Source organism: Euphorbia lathyris, chromosome 1 (assembly GCF_963576675.1).
Source record: "Euphorbia lathyris chromosome 1, ddEupLath1.1, whole genome shotgun sequence".
Lineage (NCBI taxonomy): Eukaryota > Viridiplantae > Streptophyta > Magnoliopsida > Malpighiales > Euphorbiaceae > Euphorbia > Euphorbia lathyris.
Window position 1 is genome coordinate 67487977 of NC_088910.1, and position 20265 is coordinate 67508241.

Sequence of the window (20265 nt, forward strand, 5' to 3'; positions counted from 1 at the left end):
CTCCAGATTAACGATTGTTGAATCCACATGTTGAGAGAGAAAGAATGACGAATCACGGTAAGCATTAGGTCCAACATAGGCGTTTTGCCATTATGATAGGGTCGGTCTTAGCGGTTGATGATGATTCAGCGAGGGAATAGTTCCTGTCGTGGGTCCACCTACATCCTGGTTCTCTAGATAGGCCCTCAATCGACCTTCCATAATGGGTCCATATTCTCTCCCTACGGTACCTGCGCAGATCTCCCAAAATGATTCTGGCGACATGTCCCTTTCGTCATGGACGGTTGGTGCATTGGGATCAACAAGACCAACGTTTGTAGTGGGATTAATTGATGGTGGTACGGGTGGTATTGTAGCTCCGGTTGAGGGGTTAAACCCCCCACTTGCCATATTTGGGTTGTGAACTGAGTCATTTTAAGGTTAGAACTTCCACCTTCACCGCACCAATTGGTAACTGGTGATGAACTTTCGACCAGATTCCTTCCCTGCGGGGGGCGTCGTTGGGTTCGACGGGGGGAAGCTCCGATGCCAAAGTCAGTATATAGTAAGAGAGAGTCTCTATTAATGCCTCATTAATGGCGGTTACTGATCTCATTCAAGTATGACCGTTAGCTCATTAATGGGTTATTAATTGCCTTTATTGAGAATCGGCTTAGCCGATCGAGGCATAATTACGGGTCTCCCGTAGGTTTGACTACGGATGGCATGTGGCGGGATCTATGTGATCCGCCACTCGGATGGCTTGCTTGATACGCCATTGCTTTCTGGATCGTACGAATACGTAGTCGTTTTGGTAAATATCCTCTTTGATCCGGTAGATAATATCTCGATGTTATCATACTCATAGGTGATCTTTCACTAATGCAATTACCTAAAGGAACATGGTATGAACGATAATAATGAAGATAGGTTATTAGGTCAATTGATTAAAAACCTAATCTAAGTCACTTGTATTCAAGGCGATTAACCCTACTTACCCTTCTGAAGTCCCTAGTGCGTGATTCCCTTGTAAGGCCGAAACTAGGTCTAAGGCTCAGCAATTTGGGCTTAATCAACTAAGAGGTCGTAAATCTCCTAGGCTCTGACTAGGTCAGATTCAGCTCATAATATGTGCCAACTAGATTTTGGGGCTTTTGAATGAGTTAAACCAATTGAATAAAGCGTAAGACAAAGATTAAATAAATAAATCATTGAACAAAATACGAGCTAAAATATTATTAAAGATGAAGAACATTGTCACGGGATACAATTAGCCTAGGATTCATAGATTGTATCAAGGGATAAAAACATAATTAGATGAAAGGAGATAAGAAAATCCCTTTCAGGGAACCTATCTACCCTGCAGCCGACTTCCTAGGACTTAAGGATGGACCTTGAATAATCCTCGGTGAATGGAGCTTCGAAGGTGCTTCAATGGAGGTTGAAGGAGACGGAGGAGGTGGAGAGGATTCTTCAAGGGTGAAAGCTAAAATAATTACAAGAATGAAAGATATCTAATTTACAATAAAAAAGGTCCTATTTATAGTTGTGTTTGAGTCCCGATGCTAATTGGATTTGTTTCCTGTTGCAGGTGGGAGAGTCAGGACGTAATCGTGGAGTCATGGGGTCGGGAATCAGTCAAAAGACTGATTCCCGAAGCGTAGCTCACCGAGCTGGCCTCTAGCAGCCAGCTCGGCGTGAGCTGGCACTAGCCAGCTCGCCGAGCTGGCCTCTGATGGCCAGCTCACCGAGCTGGAAAATAGCTTCACCGAGCTGGCCTACAGAAGCCAGTTTTTGCGCTCTAGACATGCCCAATTGGCTAAGCGACTGCTGATGCGGATTCCGTGAAGAACCCGATCTAAGGGATAAGTGTACCCCGTCGTTATCAAGTAATAAATTTCTGGGTTTAAGTCCAGATTATCGTCCACAGGATTTATTTCTGCAAGTACCGAATTACTAAGTCTCGGATGTTATCTAGGCTTAGGGGGTTTTGAGTTTGGTTTTGTTTAATTAATCTACTCCTAGGTTGAATTACACTAATTCTAATTAAGTTATCTAATTCTAGCTAAGTTATTCTAAGCCTAACTAAATTACTCTACCCCTAATTAAGTTAAACTACTCCTAAGTGATCTTTTGTCAATGCAATCATCTAAAGGATCATGGAGGGATACGATGATAATGGAAATAGATTGTTTAAACAATTGAATTAAAATCTAAGTCACTTGTGTTCGAGGCGATTAACCCGACCTATCCTCCTAAAGTTCCTAGTTCGTGATTCCCTTGTAAGGCCGAAACTAGCTCTAAGGCTCAGTAATTTGGGCTTAATCTTCTATAGGGTCGTCAATCCTATAGGCACTGACTAGGTCAGATTCAGCTCGCAATATGTGCCAACTTGATTTTGGGATTATCGAATGAGTTAAACCAATCAAACAAAGCGTAAGACAAAGATTCAAAGCATTAAAACAATTGAAGAAACAAAACTATTATATTAATCAAAGATGGAGAACATTGTCACGAAGTTACAATAAGCCTAAGATTCATAGCACGTATCATAGGATAAACAAGTTATAAAAGAAGAAAAATCCCTTTCAGGGAACCTGTCAACCAATGCAGGCGTCTTCCTAGGACTTAAGGATGGAGCTCGAGCAATCCTCGGTGAATGGAGCTTTGGAGGCGTCTTCAATGGAGGTTTGAAGGTTTTTGGAGGAGGTGGAGAGGATTTCTCGAGGTGGAAGATAAGAAAATTACAAAAACAAAAGATATCTAATTTACAATTGAAAATTCCTATTTATAGACGCGTCTTGGGCCTCGTTTTGACCTAATTTCGTGTCCTTGTTGGTGTAGGAAGACGTGGGGCCGAACGTGGCTTCGTGGGGGCAGAATTGGTCTTTTTGACCAATTCCCGCAGGTCTGCTCGCCGAGCAGGAAAGGCTGCTCGCCGAGCAGAATTGCGACGAGCAGCCCCTGCTCGCCGAGCAGGCGCCTGGTGGCCTGCTCGGCGAGCAGGCACTTCCTGCTCGGCGAGCAGGCCCCTGGGTGCCTGCTCGGCGAGCAGGCACTGCCTGCTCGGCGAGCAGGCACACTGCCTGGGCAGTGCCTGGGCTGCTGCCCGGGCTGCGTGCCGATGCTCAATTCGCCGAGCGGCTGCCGGGGGGTCCTGCTCGCCGAGCGTTTTCGCCCGAAACGCGCTCGATCCGTGCCGGATGACTTCTATACCCTTTTTCGTCCGAACTTACACCTGCACACGCATAAAAACTCCAAGAAACATTAGTCTAAAAGCCAAATTGATCCGTCAATCGCTTATTTTGAGCAAACGCTTCGTTTGGTGCGACTTTTGACGGACCAATTAGCTTCAAAAGATAACGGAATTCTAATATGCATGTTATTTCGGCCGTATTTGCCTAAATTGATCACAAAACGAGCCTAAACAACGAAAAGTAAATAGAACGTTTCCAATTTCTAACTAACTCACACAAAAGCATTTAAATGCGAGAATTGCTCGCTTATTAACCAAATTACTCTAAAAACCGTCCTAAAACCGTACCCAAAGATAGGGGTTTTTGACCCCTATCAAACCTCCTCGCACTTAAAACTTTACTTGTCCCCAAGTAAACTAAAAAAACTAAACCCTCCACCACAAGCAAGCTAGAAAACCTCCCGGTTTGACTGGGTGCTTGACACAACTTCGAACATCTGTAAATACATGGATTCGGAAATACAAAGTAGAGACACGATATCCAAAAGCCGCATTTCAATTATCATGGGTCATAGTTTTAAGCAAATGGACACATGTTCAATTAAACGAGTTTAAGGGGATTGCTAAGTAAAACACCTCACCATAGGTAGTTCACTCATTCACACAATTTTTGGTGGCTAAGGTGTTTACTCTCGGCTTATGTTCTTGCTTAGGATTACGCTGATTTTGCACGTTCATCCGAGTTCCTCTACTATGCTACATGACTCCGATGATATCAAAAACAGCCTCTAATTGGGGTTGTAATGTGGTTAGAGGGTTAAAGGTACAACAAAGGTTAAAAGCTCTAGCGCTAAAAAAACAAGGTTAAAATGGCTTTAGCAAATACGGAGTGACTGAGCTTTTTATTCATCCCTTATTTTGGATTTCTTTTTGAGACGTTTTTATTTTTAGGAACTGGGGAATGAAGTTCTTCCCTTTTGTTCGTCTCTTTTCTTTTCTCTTTTTTGTGATTTTTTTGTTTTTTGTTTTTTTGTTTTTTTTTTTTTTTGTTTTTTTGTTTTTTTTTCTTTTGGGATAGTGATGCTCATTCACCTCTTAGCCTTTTGGCTTGCTACTATAATGCCATAAACAACGATAAAGCGCTAGAGAAAAACAAAGGCTCAATTCGAGCTTTGCAAAAACAAAGGTTAAGTAGCGAACCAAGTTGTGGTTCGCAAAAACGGGTTAGAACGAAAGAAAAATCTACAGACTACAAAAATGTCGGCTCAAAGGGGCTTCCTAGAGTGAATGAAAAAGAGAAAATAAGGTAAAGAAAAGGTTAATTCTAATGAGGCTGATTCATCGTTTATCATCTCAAATCATTGCATGTAGGTTCAACACAGTATTAGGTGCAAAATCTGTAATCTTCCACAAGTCAAAGCATTCACACAAAAATGTCAAGAAAAAAAAAAGCTTTTCGATATTCGCTCTTAGGCTCAAATTCAGCTCACAATTCTTTGGGTTTCAATTTTGTGTTTACTAGTTTTCCCCAAACTCAAGTTTAACATCACATGCCTTCAATTCTTAAATTATCTACCTAAGTAATGATTTTAGCATTTCTTCAAAAGTATGGTCTAAATGCAAACCTTAGCTCATGCTTTTACAGATACAAGAGTTGTGTCCTACACCTAAACTAGTTGTCATGCAATTTTAGATTCGGTTCTCAGCCCTCAAAGACAAATATCGAAGTTCAGATTCGAAGGAGGTTCACGGTTTTAGGTCCTAAACATGCAAAAACATAAACAAAACACCAAAACGCAAACCTAAACTAGACACGACGCAACAAAAATTAAAAATTTATACAATTTTTGTAAGTTTGTCTACCCCTCCTCCTCACACTAAAATTATGCAATAAGTTCCAACATTGCATCATAAATCATGAAGTACGAGTGTAAAAAGTTAGGGTGGAGAAGAAAACTTACGGATTTTATCGCAATCGCAAAAGCTTGACGATTTGCGGTGGCAAATTTTTTTTTTTTTTTTTTTATTTATTTCAGCTTCGTTCGGGAGAGAAAAAAAAAAAAAAATCTCGAAAAAAATTCCTTATCGCGGCCGAGCACCGCCGCTGGGCAGCAGTGCCCAGCGGCGTGCTGGGCGCCAGCGCCCAGCGCGCGGCGAGCAAGGCCCTGCTCGCCGAGCTGGGCCTCCTGGGGCCAAAAAAAATTTTTTTTTTTTTTTTTTTTTGAACCTAAAAACTTAAAAATAAAAATAAAAATAAAAATAAATAAAATAAAATAAAATAAAACTAAACAACTAAAAAAAATATTTATTTATTTATTTATTTTTTTCTTATTTTTTTTATTTATTTTTTTTAACGAACACTTTAAAAAAAACGTAAAAGAAAACTAAAAAGACTAAACTAAAGGATCAATGTATAATCTAAATAAAACAAACCTGAAAAGTTTTATTGAAACTTGGGTTGCCTCCCAAGAAGCGCTACGTTATAGTCGGTGAGCTCGACATAGAATTCCCGCCTAGGTGTATGCTTCTACTCGGCGAGCAGGCACACTGCCTGGGCAGTGCCTGGGCGCTGCCTGGGCAGTGCCTGGGCGCTGCCTGGGCAGTGCCTGGGCGCTGTCTGGGCTGCTGCCCGGGCTGCGTGCCGATGCTCAATTCGCCGAGCGGCTGCCGGGGGGTCCTGCTCGCCGAGCGTTTTCGCCCGAAACGCGCTCGATCCGTGCCGGATGACTTCTATACCCTTTTTCGTCCGAACTTACACCTGCACACGCATAAAAACTCCAAGAAACATTAGTCTAAAAGCCAAATTGATCCGTCAATCGCTTATTTTGAGCAAACGCTTCGTTTGGTGCGACTTTTGACGGACCAATTAGCTTCAAAAGATAACGGAATTCTAATATGCATGTTATTTCGGCCGTATTTGCCTAAATTGATCACAAAACGAGCCTAAACAACGAAAAGTAAATAGAACGTTTCCAATTTCTAACTAACTCACACAAAAGCATTTAAATGCGAGAATTGCTCGCTTATTAACCAAATTACTCTAAAAACCGTCCTAAAACCGTACCCAAAGATAGGGGTTTTTGACCCCTATCAACTGCCGGGGAGTCCCCGAGATGCAATTTTTGACCGAAATTGATCCCGTTTTAACCTGCACACGCACATAAACCCCAAACAATGTTAGTCCAAAGGCTAAATTGACCCACCAGTCGTTAGATTTGAGTGAAAACTCCGTTTAGTGAGACCTTTGGTGGATCAATTAGCCATAATAAATAGTTGAAAGTTAACATACGTGCTATTTTGGCGATATTTGCCCAAAAACAACTAGAAAACAACCTCAAACTACAAAAAGTGAACAGGACACATACAAAACACAACTATCATGCACACATGCATAAAAATGCGAGAATTGCTTTCTTATTGTGGGAAAACTAGACTAAACTAACCTAAAAACAGTACCTAAAGATAGGGTTTTTGACCCCTATCAACACGCCACTCGTGTTCTTATGGAAACACCCCTGAACCATATGAAAGCTGGTATAGTGAACCCTAAATCCACTAAGCTCATCTCGTCGATCCAACTAGCGAACTGCTGACATCGATTGAGAACTTGCATTCCTCATTGTTTTTCTTCCAAAGATTTGATGCAATTATAGTCCTCGAGCACCACCCACGGATATATAATGTGATTTTGTAGGCTTCGCATATCATCCATAAACAAGCGTTTAAAATGATTTTGAGGCCTCACATACACAAAGGAGCACTCAAACAACACATTATGAAAAACACCACCAATTGGAGAGAGACGAGTATGAAGGAATCGACAATTCCGAGAGAGCACCGAAAGCTGAACTCTGTCATCATGCCAAAACACCTAAATTCTGCCCCGGAATCCATCAGTCTCTCTTACTTCCACACTAGAAAAATACAATTTGCAGCACAACTCCGTAGCACGGATTCCCAGTACCTGCGGCTCGAGGAGAACAAGAATATCTGGATCCAAAGATCGATTCATGTGAGAAAGAGTCCGGTGGAAAACACTCCCTCTGGCTCCAAAAACATTCCAACTAATTATCTTCATAGGAAGAAAAAAGGAGTAAGGTAACAAACCCCCTAGGCAAAACAAATTAAGAGATCATCGGAGCATTAGTATGCTCCATCCCCATAATCACGCTAGTCATCTGATCCTCACCTGAAAACTTCCCCGGAACATCGGCCCCTTACTTACTGCTTCCTGAAAGGACATTATGGCTATCCCGCCTCCCTTTGGTAGAGGTTGAAGGTGGTTCTCGCACATTTCTAGTCCGGACTCGTTTGCTTCCTATAAAGTGACCCGAGAATTAGTTGGATATATGCTTATACAGACCATTCTCATTATCAACAAAATTAGAGAGATCACCAAACACATTATGAGTACTCGAATCTCTCACTGCCCGCTGCATCGTACTGGCACGAGCCTGAGTTCCATGGCCTCCACGCCTCTGGTTTGACATAGGGCTAGGGCCATACTTATCTCGAGAACCTCTAGAGATATCCTTTCCTATGAATAGCCAAATAGAGTCATTGTCAGGCTCCCCCCTTAAACTCTCCCTCTCAATACCTTTCCCAGCCGACCCCTCAGTCCGTGTGGGACTTGGGTTCAAATGTGGTATTCCAGAAGTAGTCTTTGGCCCCGTCTTGCTGCGAGGGGTGTACTTGCGTTTTGCCACCATTCTCTCCAAATTCTTTTCGGCACCCTCGGTTTCAGTCACAAGCCCTTCTATTTGAACATCCATATTATTCGCTTGCAGGGAGATAGATGGTGCTAAGATACTCGGATTCACACAAGCTTCCTTTCCATGGCCATAAACACCACATTTAGTACACGCAATATGGAGCCCCTCATATTCAACCCTATACACTTCATCATCAAGCCAAAATTGTGCAACAAGGGGTTTATCCAAGTCAATCTCTACACAGACACGGACGAACCGACCCCGTGAAGCCTTTTCAGTGTTCTCATCGACTCTGATTACTTTCTCAAACGTATTCCCGATGGCAATGAGGAGATTTGCTTCATAGTATTCCATTGGTAAACCCGGGAAGCGGGCCCACACCATGGTTGAATTGATAGTTGCTACAATCGGTCTAAAATCTGGGGTCCAAGTACGAACCGTCAAATAGTGCCCTTGCACAGTCCAAGGTCCCTCATATAGCACACGAAACTGATCAGCAGCCAACTGAAACTTCACAACGTGAAAGCCATGCCCAACATCTGTAATCTCCACTTTACCTTTTGCCTTCCATAGTTCCATGACCTTGTTGCGCAACGCGATATACCCCACACTACGTCCCGACAATTTTACAACTAAAGCATCACTCCAAGGTTGAGATAGGCGTACCTTAAGCTTGGGACTGATGGCATGGGCTCCAATTTATTTTCCGTTGTAAAATCGATAGCAATTAAACCTTGAGCATAGAGATCTTCAAAGGGCTTCTCAACAATGAATTCCTCTGTGACAGCGATTTCACAATAAGATTTTGGCCCCAAGCCAGTTAACGGTGGAAAGGACGCGTTCAGATCTGGTGGTTCAGGTGGTCGGCCATTTGGCGGCGGGAGGTGGTTCATGTTCTAACGTATGTTTTAAAAAATATATCGTATGTTCTAAACTTTATAGTTTGTGTTCTAAAAATTAAATCATATGTTCTAAATTTCATGTCACAAGTTCTAAATATATCGTATGTTCTAAAAATATTTATATGATTTTATTAAAATAGATAATAGATTTTTATTTAAAAATGTAGTATTAGATTTTTTTAGCATCAGAGGCACTTAATAATATATAAATAAAAAAAATTATATAATGAACAAACTAAAGCAAGTGTATTTTTATTTAAAAAATATAGTATTGATTTTTTTAGCATCAAAATCACTTAATAATATATAAATAAAAGAATTGTATAATAAACAAAATAAAGTAAGTGTTCTAGTGGTAGTGCGGGCGTGCTCCACTCCTCCTACGCCCCAGCCCCAGGTTCAAATCCCACTTCTCATTTTCTCATATAGAGGAGTGTTCTCCATAAAAGTGATATTTCTCACCCCCCCCTCAACTTGTCCATTTACCTATAGTATTTCTCACCCCTTACAATCCGTTATACGTGGAACCTAAGTTGACACTTCTCCGAAAACTATAGGCCTATTTGGTACCTTATCCCTACATATAATGTCTTTAACTTGTTTATATTAATGTTTTTGTTATTTGTATCTTTTATTTATTCATTCTCTTTTCAACTTTTTTGGCTAGTTAAATTTTGATTATCTAATTATTGTAATACAATATTAATAATAAGCACATGAAGGATCAATATAATTATCAAATTAAAACAAAATAAAAAAATTGATATTAAAAAATATATATTTTCAAACTCATTTGAATAATTTCTATTAATCTTGCACTAAAAAGGTAAGAAATATCACTTTTATAGAGTTAAGGGGGGTAATAGGATCATAAGGGGTGAGAAATACCACAGTTATGGAGTTAAGGGGGGTAAATAGGACATTCGATGAGGTGCGAATAGGTAAAACAACCAATTTGGACAAGTTAAGGGGGTGAGAAATACCATTTTTATGGAGTTAAGGGGGTAAATAGGACATTCAATGAGTTGGAGAGGTAAAATGACTAATTTGGACAAGTTAAGGGGGTTGGGGAGCATTATGCATTATTTATTCCATTTGTTTTGTTTTGAAAATTTAGTCGGATGTTCCAAATATTTTTCAATTTAATTGTAATCTTTGGACTTTTAAAAACCTAAGTTTGTCTATATATTATTGCAGTATCAATATCAAATAAAATTAATTAAATTTAATCAATGATCTTAAATATATTAGTTCTTCCATTTTTTTTGTGTTTTAAAAATTTAATGCAGTGTTCCAAGTATTTCTCAAGTTATTCCATTTTTTGTATTTTGAAAATTTAATACACTGTTCCAAATATTTCTCAAATTAGGTTGATATTAAATATAATTAATTCCAGTCCACATTGATATTACAATAATATATACTTTCTATTTAAATTTGGATATGGGTAATATAGTAAAATGAATCATTTTATCTCTATCTATATCTTACCTATCAAACATGAAATAATAAATCCTTCTATCTTATTTTTATCTTTATCCCAATTTTTTATCATTATCTCTATCTCAACATTTATCCATATTACAATCCCCGCCCCGTAAATCTCAACTCAAGCCTTAAGCTCTCAATCTCTCCCTCAATTTTGAATTTCCCAACTTAAACTCCTAATCTGCTCTTATCTCTCTCATTCTCCACCGCCGTCATCGTCTGTCTGTCCGTCCGTTCGTCTGTCTGTCTCTCCCTCCTTCAACTTGAACTTCAAGAACGACTTGTTTACAAATCTCGAACCAGGAGGAACAAAATGAAGGTTGAATTGAATGACTTCTTTGTTGCTTTTTATGGTTGGGTTATGAATTATTTTGCTTGTTGATGAATTACAAATCTTGAACGACTTCTTATTGTTTGTTGGTGAATTATGGTTTGCGAAAATTTTTCGTTTGGGTTATGGATTATTGCTTGCTGATGAATTATGTTCTCATAGTTTGCTGGTGGTTTATGGTATTGAGATGAAATATGGTTTGAATTATGAATTATTTTGCTTGGTGATGAATTATTGTTTGTAAAAAGGTGTAATTCTTATGACCTTGTGCTTATTCTTTTGTAATTTGTAATTTTGGTGTCTGCTTATGAATTATGGTTTAGGTTGTTGGCCGATTATTATAATTTAGTTATTTAGCATTTTTAATATAGTAATTTAGAAAATTAGCATTCCAATTTAACAAGCAATTGAAGCAATTAGCAATTTATTAATGTCAAGCAATTTAGTAATTGTTAGTTTGGAGCAATTTAACATTTAGTAATTTAACAAAAGTTTGAAGCAATTGTTAGTTTGAAGTATATATATATCTATATATATATATATTGGGTGGGCGTTTTCCCAGAAGCTCAGGTAAAAAAAAATTCGGTGAACGGAATCCGGCGATTATGTAGGCAAAAAATTCTCAAAAAAATCCAAAAAATGTAAAAAATTGTTCTGAGAAACTTTAATTCTTAGGTAGAAGCCAGATTGCTTACGGTTTTGTCCCAATATATTTTTTTCCTTACTTTGATCCAATTTACATTCTTCAAAAATTTATTTGGTCAAAACCGTAAGAAATCTCATTTTGAGCCAATAATTAAAGTTTCTTAAAATGATGTTTTACATGTTTTGGAATTTTTAGATAATTTTCTAGACACGTGTTTGGTCCTACCTTTCAGCACTATGCGTTGGAAACTTTAATTCTTAGATCAAAGCGAGATTCCTTACGGTTTTGACCCAACAAATTGTTGAAACATGTAAAATATATAAAATTAAGAAAAACGTTTTATTAGGACTAAACCATAAAAAATCCCACTTCGACCCAAGAATTAAAGTTTCTCAGAATAATGTTTTACATTTTTCGGAATTTTTTGAGAATTTTATGGGCACCTTTTTTTCTCGCCGGAAAACGCTCACCCGAATTCCGTTCACCGGAATTTTTTTTACCTGAGCTTCAGGGATCTCAAAATGACCATCTAATTTAGAAGAGTCTAATAGTATAAAAATTTTCAAAAAACGATGTTAGAAAAGTCGGAAAAATGTATTTTAAAGAAAAGAAATAAAACGATTTTCTCTATCATTTTTTTCCTTTTATTTACAATTTTGCCACATCGCCCTTTTCAATTATCATTAAAACTACGCAGTTTTATTATGTTCATTGTCACACCAAAATCCCTTGTCTCAATGGATCTCACCTATGTATATATGGGTGAGATCCAGTGAGACACATTTCTTATGGCGTGACAAGTCTTATTGTGTGACAATGACCAATTTTGTAATTAACCAGGGGAAGTGGCAAATTTGTAAATAAAAGAAAAGAGAAAATTGTTTTATTTCTTTTCTTTAAAATGTATTTTCCCGAATTTTCCAACCTCGTTTTCAAAAAAATTTATACCGTTGGACTCGTCTTAATTAGACGGCATTTTAAGATCCAAGAAGCTCAAGTAAAAAAAATTCCGGTGAATAGAATTCGGCGATTTGTTTTTCTGTGAGAAAAAAATACCCAGAAAATTTTCAAAAAATTCCAGAAAACATAAAATATCATTCTGAGAAATTTTAATTCTTGACTCAAAATTCCATACGGTTTAGTCCCAAATCAACGGAATCCGGCGATTAGGTGGGCATTTTCCGGCGAGAAAATATAAAGTACCCAGAAAATTCTTAAAAAATTTCAGAAAATATAAAACATTATTTTGAGAAACTTTAATTCTTGGTTCGAAGCAGGATTTCTTACGGTTTAGTCCCAATAAAACAATTTCCTTAATTTTATCCATTTTACATGCTTCAACAATTTATTGGGTCAAAACCGTAAGAAATCTCATTTTAAGGCAAGAATTAAAGTTTCTTAAAATGATGTTTTACATATTTTAGAATTTTTTGATAATTTTCTGGACACGTTTTGGTCTTACCTTTCAGCATTATGTGTTGCAATATTTTATTGGAACAATATAACAATTCTGTTGGAACAATATAACTATTCTGTTGGAACAATATAATTATTCTCTTGGAAGAATATAATAATTATAATTATTTTCTAAATAATATAACTAATATAAATTTGAAGATACTATATTAAATACTAAGAAACAAAAATGAAATTGAAGACATAGATAATAAAATTGATTTGGAAAAATTGGTAAACTGATTTATTATATTGGAAAAATATAAGTATTATGCTGGAATAATAGAACTATTTTATTGGAAAAATTATTACACTGATTTATTCTGTTGGAACAAATGGTACACTGATTTGGAACAATTTCGTAAACTGTCGGAACAATGTAAGTAGGACAAAAAAACGTGCCCAGAAAATTATGAAAAAATTCCAAAACATGTAAAACATCATTTTAAGAAACTTTAATTCTTGGCTCAAAACGAGATTTCTTACGGTTTTGACCCACCAAATTGTTGAAGCATGTAAAATGGATAAAATTAAGGAACAAGTTTTATTGGGACTAAATCGTAAATAATCTCGCTTCGTCCCAAGAATTAAAGTTTCTCAGAATAATGTTTTACATTTTCTGAAATTTTTGAAAATTTTTTGAGCACTTTTTGTTTCGCCAAAAAACGCCCACCGGGATTCCGTTCACCAGAATTTTTTTTTACTTGAGCTTCAGGGTCTTAAAATGACCGTCTAATTTAGACAAGTCTAATAGTATAAAAAATTTTGGAAAACGAGGTTAGAAATGTCGGAAAAATATATTTTAAAGAAAAGAAATAAAACAATTTTCTCTATCCACTCTTTCCATTTATTTATAAATTTGCCACCTTGCCCTTTTCAATTATCATCAAAACTACGTAGTTTTGTTATGTCACACAATAAGCTCCTTGTCACACCCTAACCTCTTGTCACACTGGATCTCACCCATATATATATATATATATATATATATATATATATATATATATATATATATATATATATATAAGGTTTGGCAAAAATCTTATGGTGTGACAGAGCTTATGGTGTGACAATGACAAATTTTGTAATTAACTAGGGGAATGTGGAAAATTTATAAATAAACGAAAAAGAAGGATGCACATGAGAGAATGGAGGAGGATGATGTCAGTGCTGATGTCATCGCAGAAGAGAAAAAATTGTTTTATTTCTTTTCTTTAAAATGCATTTTTCCGAATTTTTCAACCTCGTTTTTCGAAATTTTTTTTACCGTTGGACTCGTCTTAATTAGACGGTCATTTTAAGATCCTAGAAGCTCATGTAAAAAAAATTTCGGTGAACGGAATCCGGCGATCCTGTGGCTGTTTTTCTGTGAGAAATAAATACCTAAATTTTTTTTAAAAAATTTGAGAAAATGTAAAACATTATTTTAAGAAACTTTAATTGTTGATTCAAAGTAATATTTCTTACGGTTTAGTCCCAATAAATTATTGAAGTATGTAAAATGGATAAAATTAAGATAAATGATTTATTGGGACTAAATTGTAATGAATCTCGCTACGACCCAACAATATAAGTATTTTGTTGGAACAATATAACAATTCTGTTGGAACAATACAAGTATTCTGTTGGAACAATATAACTATTCTGTTGAAAAAATTGGTACATTGATTTGAAACAATTGGTACACAGATTTATTCTGTTGGAACAATTGGTATACTGAGTTGGAGCAATTGACACACTGATTTGGAATGATTGGTGCACTGATTTATTCTATTGGAACAATATAAGTATTATGTTGGAACAAATGGTAAATTGATTTGGAACAATTTCATACATTGTCAGAACAATATCAGTATTCTGTTGTAATAATTTAAAAATTCTGTTGTGACAATATAATTATTTTATTGGAACAATTGATACACTGATTTGAAATAATTGGTACACTAATTAGATCAATTTATACACTGATTTAAAACAAATGTGCTGGCTTCCAACAGTATGTGCTGGTTTTTCCAACACATAGTGCTGAAAAGTAGGACCAAACACGTTCCTAGAAAATTATCTAAAAATTCCAAAACATGTAAAACATCATTTGAAGAAACTTTAATTTTTGGCTCAAAGCGAGATTCCTTACGGTTTTGACCTAATAAATTGTTGAAGGTGTAAAATGGATAAAATTAAAGAAAATTTTTTATTGGGACTAAACCGTAAGCAATAATGCTTTGACCCAAGAATTAAAGTTTCTCATAATAATGTTTTACATTTTCTAAAATTGTTTGAGAATTTTCTGGGCACGTTTTTCTCGCCAGAAAGCGCCCACCTAATCGTCGGATTCCGTTCACTGGAATTTTTTTTATCTGAGCTTCAAAGATCTCAAAATGACCGTCTAATTTAAACGAGTCTAACAGTATAAATTTTTTCAAAAAATAAGGTTAAAAAGGTCGGAAAAATGTGTTTTAATGAAAAAAATAAAACAATTTTCTCTCTCATATGATGACATCAACGCTGACATCATCCTCATTCTTCTCCTCATCTATTCTCTCCCACGTTACTTCTCTTTCATTTTATTTACAAATTTACCAACGCGCCCTTTTCAATTATCATCAAAACTACGTAGTTTTATTCTGTCACACCATAAACTTTTTGTCACATCATAAGACCTTGTCACACCTAATCTCCTCGACCAAAATTAATATGTTTATTCCAAATACAAAATCATGTACGTTTAAGTATAATTTACCATTATATTTTATAGGGGAAAGTACAAAAATAAACCTTGTGGTTACACTCATTTTCGAACAACACCCATGTGGTTTAAAAGTTTGCAAAGTGGTACCATGTACTTCATTCCGTTAGCAAACACATATCAAATTGACTAACGGTGTTAAAATTCAAAGGGAGAAGAGTTAATTTGGTCCTTATATTTATCTATTTTTATAAATTGACCCCCTTATTATCTAATTATGACAAACAAACTCCAAAATAAAAAATAAAAATCAAATATACCATCTCATCCCTCTCTCTTTAATTTCTTATTTTTTTTTTCTTCTTTCTCTCACCTCTCTCTTAATTTCTCTTAATTTTGAATTTTTAGATTATGCTTTGTGTTGAGCAAACTTTTTGTCTGACTTTGATCATATGTTTTCTCAGAAATCCGAAATCTCATTTCATTCAATTCTAAGCTCATGTATGATATAGAATCTGAATTGAAAGAGATTAAGCAACTAATCGAAGAATTATACTCCATGTCTGGTTAAAGTAAGATTGAGAAGGTGGAAATGGATCAAGTATGATTGAAGCAGCATGAGGAGTTGAAATTTTGATTTGGGTATGCAAATTTGCTGTAACGAAAGCACTATAAAGTGATTCAATAGCAGGCATAAGCAAAGGAGCTGAAGAAGGAACAGTAGTTAAAACCTCATCTCCGACGGCAATTGCAGTAATTAAAGTCTCCGGCAAGTAAGCAACAACATTCCGGCCAATCCATGAAGCTGCTGTTGAATTAGAAGATCCAATTGCAAGAATCTGGTTATTAGGTACACTGATTATGACTCGGATCTTCGTTTTCGCCAATGCTTTGAGGATTTCCGGGTCAGCATCATAAATTCGAATGTGGGTTATCTTCTCAAGTTGCAGAAACGAAACTAGGGAAGTAGCTGACATGAAATTGGAGACATCTGTGCCTATATTCAAACCCACAAATGGTTCGCTATCTAGGTCTTTAGCCGCATAAATTTGTAAACAAAATGTCAGAATTGGGGTTTCAGAAATTGGGGGTTTCTGAAATTGGAGGAAATTCAAATTTTAAATACCTTGAGTTGAATTGAAAAGTTCGGTGGAGAAGAGGAGTAGAAAAATGGCAGTGGTGGTGAAGAGGATACTGGAATTAGAAGCTGCCATTGATGAAGTGAGAAAGCTTTATTTCTTCATTCTCTGGTTCTGGTTCAGCTACAGATTCTTGCATTACTATTTTTTCAGAAAAGGAGAGAGCTTTTTGGGAAATCTTGGTGGTTTTGATTTGGGGGTTTTCGTGAGAGAGAGAGATAGAGAGAGAGGAGAGAGAAAGAAGAAAAAAATAAGAAATTAAAGAAATATGGAGAAGATCGTATATTTGATTTTTATTTTTTAATTTGGTGTTTGTTTGTGATAATTAGATAATAAGGGGGTCAATTTATAAAAATAAATAAATATAAGGACCAAATTAACTCTTTTCCCTTTGACTTTTAACACCGTTAGTCAATTTGGTATGTGTTTGCTAACGGAATGAAGTACATGGTACCACTTTGCAAACTTTTAAACCACAAGGGTGTTGTTCGAAAATGAGTGTAACTACGATGTTTATTTTTGTACTTTTTCCTATTTTATATTATTTGAATATTTTTATGATTTATGATTTCGATACTTTCGAATTGAGGTCGAGAAAAATGAATTTAACCATTTTACGCGAATTGTCTTTAGATTAAGAAAATTATTGCTGTTGTTAATTATTTTTTTGTGATTTGGATATATATATAGTTGCTCCCATTATATATAAATTTCGGATTCGTTCTCCATGGAGGAACATATAGAAATCTAATTAAAGTAAACCTTATTTCTTATCCTCTCTCTTGGACTCGGTATTTTTTATTATTTTATGGTTATTTGTGCATACTTAATAAACTAAACTAGTTTTTAATCCGTGCGATGCACGGATTTAAATTTAAATATATAAATATATAAATTTTATTTATAATTTTAAAATTTAACAAAAGTGTTTTTCTAAATTAAATTTTTTATTTTATTTTTTCATTTTTTAAATATTATAATATATTAAATTAACTTGATTTTCGGTTTAAAGTCAAATGTTATCTCTATCTTATACTTTAAAAAATCAATTAAGCTTTCTGGATTAAAAAAAAGCCACTTAAAAAGTTTTTTAACCTTCTAAAATTATTATTAGATCCTTACAATGCACCATAAAAGATAATTAAATTCATATCTTTTTAAAATTATCAATTAGATCCTTAACATATTGCTTATATACTAATTTTGATACTATATGCTATTTAATACATAAATTTTAATTTTACTTAGCAAGTAAAATAATATATATATAATTTATAACTCATAGAAAAAAATTAAGTTCAATTAAATATGTTTATAAAACCTCAAAAATTTATGCAATTGTTTTTACAATAACATTTTATTGTATTAATGTTTATTTTCAAATTTACTATAAAAAAATGTTGATTTTCGAATTAATTTTTTTAAATCTTTAATTAGTTTAAAGAACTATAGCTACATAAAATATTTTAGAACTCAGTCTAATTTCAAGAAACTAAAAAACTTAATAAAGTTTTTTTTTTTTTTAAGAAAAAAACTTAATAAAGTTGAAATTAAACTAATCATTGTTATACATAACCAACATTAAAAAGTAAAAGAATTGAGCTATTGTTTTATGAAAATTTAGCAATTGAAACTTGAAATCCAATTCACTATATTTAAAAATCTAATTTTAACAAAATAAAAAACGGAATAAAATTGAAATAAAACTAACTTATTCTTATCTTTTATCAAAAAAAAAAAAACTTATTCTTATCTTCATCTAAAAAATAATTATAGATAACTAACATTAAAAAGTAAATAAATTATAGGGATACAATGTCAAATAGGTTTATAGTTTTTGAGAAAGTATCAATTTAGACTCTATATACAAAATAGATATAGATTTAACATTTAAAAAATAGTATCAATTTAGACATCGATAACAGATTAGATACATATAATTGATAGAAGAGTAATATTAATTAGGCTCCATTTACAAAAACATTTGACCTATTTTAATACCTTATCTCTAAATTATATGCTAATGAGTTATCTATAAAGTTGTAACCACCCATATTAAATTTACTTTATTAAAAATAGTCTTGTAATTTTTTTATTTTAGAAAATAAGATTAATTATTGTAGTGGAGATTTTGTAGGTGATAATAACACATCATCTATGTGCAATTCTCAAAATAAATAGGGTAAATTCTAAAAACAACCCCTGTGGTTTCATGTTGTTCAAAAAAAATCCCTGTGGTTTGTTTTTACCAAAAAAAAAAAGAGCGTGGTTTACGCCGTTACCCAAAAAACGAAAAATGGGTTAACACCGTTAAAAGTGCTGACGTGGCAAAGGGTAAAATGGTCCGAATTTGTTGGAGGACTAAAAGAGTAATTCTTCTTTCTTCTTCCTCTTCTTCTCCTGGTAATTCTCTTCTCCAGCGAACACTTCCAATCTCAACTCCGATTAGTCCTGAACCTAATCTTGTAAATTAAAATATGGAGAGCACCGATTCATCTTCCGGTTCGCAGCAACCTAACCTTCCGCCAGGTTTCGATTTCATCCAACGATGAAGAGTTAGTTGTTCATTATTTGAAGAAAAAGGCAGCCTCCGCTCCTCTTCCATTATCAATTATAGCAGAAATGGATCTATACAAGTTTGATCCCTGGGAGTTACCAGGTGTATAGTGTTGAGATTGTAATATTTAAATCAATCTGATGATCTAGTAAGTATTAGTAAAAGTAATTGTTGTGGATTTTTCAGCGAAGGCGGCATTTGGGGAGCATGAATGGTATTTTTTCAGTCCAAGGGATCGGAAGTATCCAAACAGAGTTCGACCGAACAGAGCAGCAACTTTGGGGTACTGGAAAGCCGCAGGAACTGATTCTATGTTTTGGATTCGAATTTTAATGTTCATTAATCGTTTACCCAATTTATTCAAGAGATCTGAGTTTTGTGGGTTTTGTTTGATTAATTGATTTATTCAAGTTCTAAAGTTGAATTGGATAATAGTTTTTCTGAGTAATTCTAGGTAATTTTTGGGTAATACTTTTGGGTAATTCTGGGTAATATGAGGGGATTCTTCTGGGTAATACGTGAAGAAAGAAGAAGAAGAATTACTTAGAAGAAGAAGAAGAATTAGAATTACCCAGGAGAAGAAGAAGAATTACCCAGGAGAAGAAGAGGAAGAAGAAAGAAGAATTACTTTTTTAGTCCTCCAACAAATTCGGACCATTTGACCCTTTGCTATGTCAGCACTTTTAACGGTGTTAACCCATTTTCCGTTTTTCGGGTAACGGCGTAAACCACGCTCTTTTTTTTTTGGTAAAAACAAACCACAGGGGTTTTTTTTTGAACAACATGAAACCACATGGGTTGTTTTTGGAATTTATCCAAATAAATAAGGTTTCATCTATACAAATGTTCAAAATAATCATTAACCAAACCCAAAATGATCCAACATCAGCTCCCACTTTAAGCATCATCACATGAGCGACCAACATAAAATCACAATTGCTTACTACTTAACTTTTTGATTAATTTTAATAATATAAAATACCCAAATGAATAGATGTCTTAGTTACGACATACTCTCAGTACTAAATGGAATCAACTTTCTCCCAAACATTGCAAAGAAAGCCATCCACTTTCTTCTCATGCCTACGAAAAATGTGGAACCTTGCTTCCTAGCTAATTTTGAATTATGTTGAAGGTTCGACCTTATCGCCAGTCGTACTATAAGTCCACTACT

General features: G+C 35.1%; 1 protein-coding gene across 1 annotated transcript; it reads right to left on the reverse strand.

Moving 5' to 3' along the window:
• Positions 1-15896: 15896 nt before the first annotated feature.
• LOC136209260 (glucan endo-1,3-beta-glucosidase 1-like) lies at positions 15897-16851 on the reverse strand. The gene is made up of 2 exons (XM_066000719.1): positions 16522-16851; positions 15897-16428 (listed from the first exon to the last, which is right to left on the reverse strand). The coding sequence occupies exons 1-2, from the start codon at positions 16607-16609 to the stop codon at positions 15926-15928; spliced, it is 591 nt and encodes a 196-aa protein (XP_065856791.1). The 5' UTR covers positions 16610-16851; the 3' UTR covers positions 15897-15925.
• Between the last annotated feature and the right edge of the window lie 3414 nt (positions 16852-20265).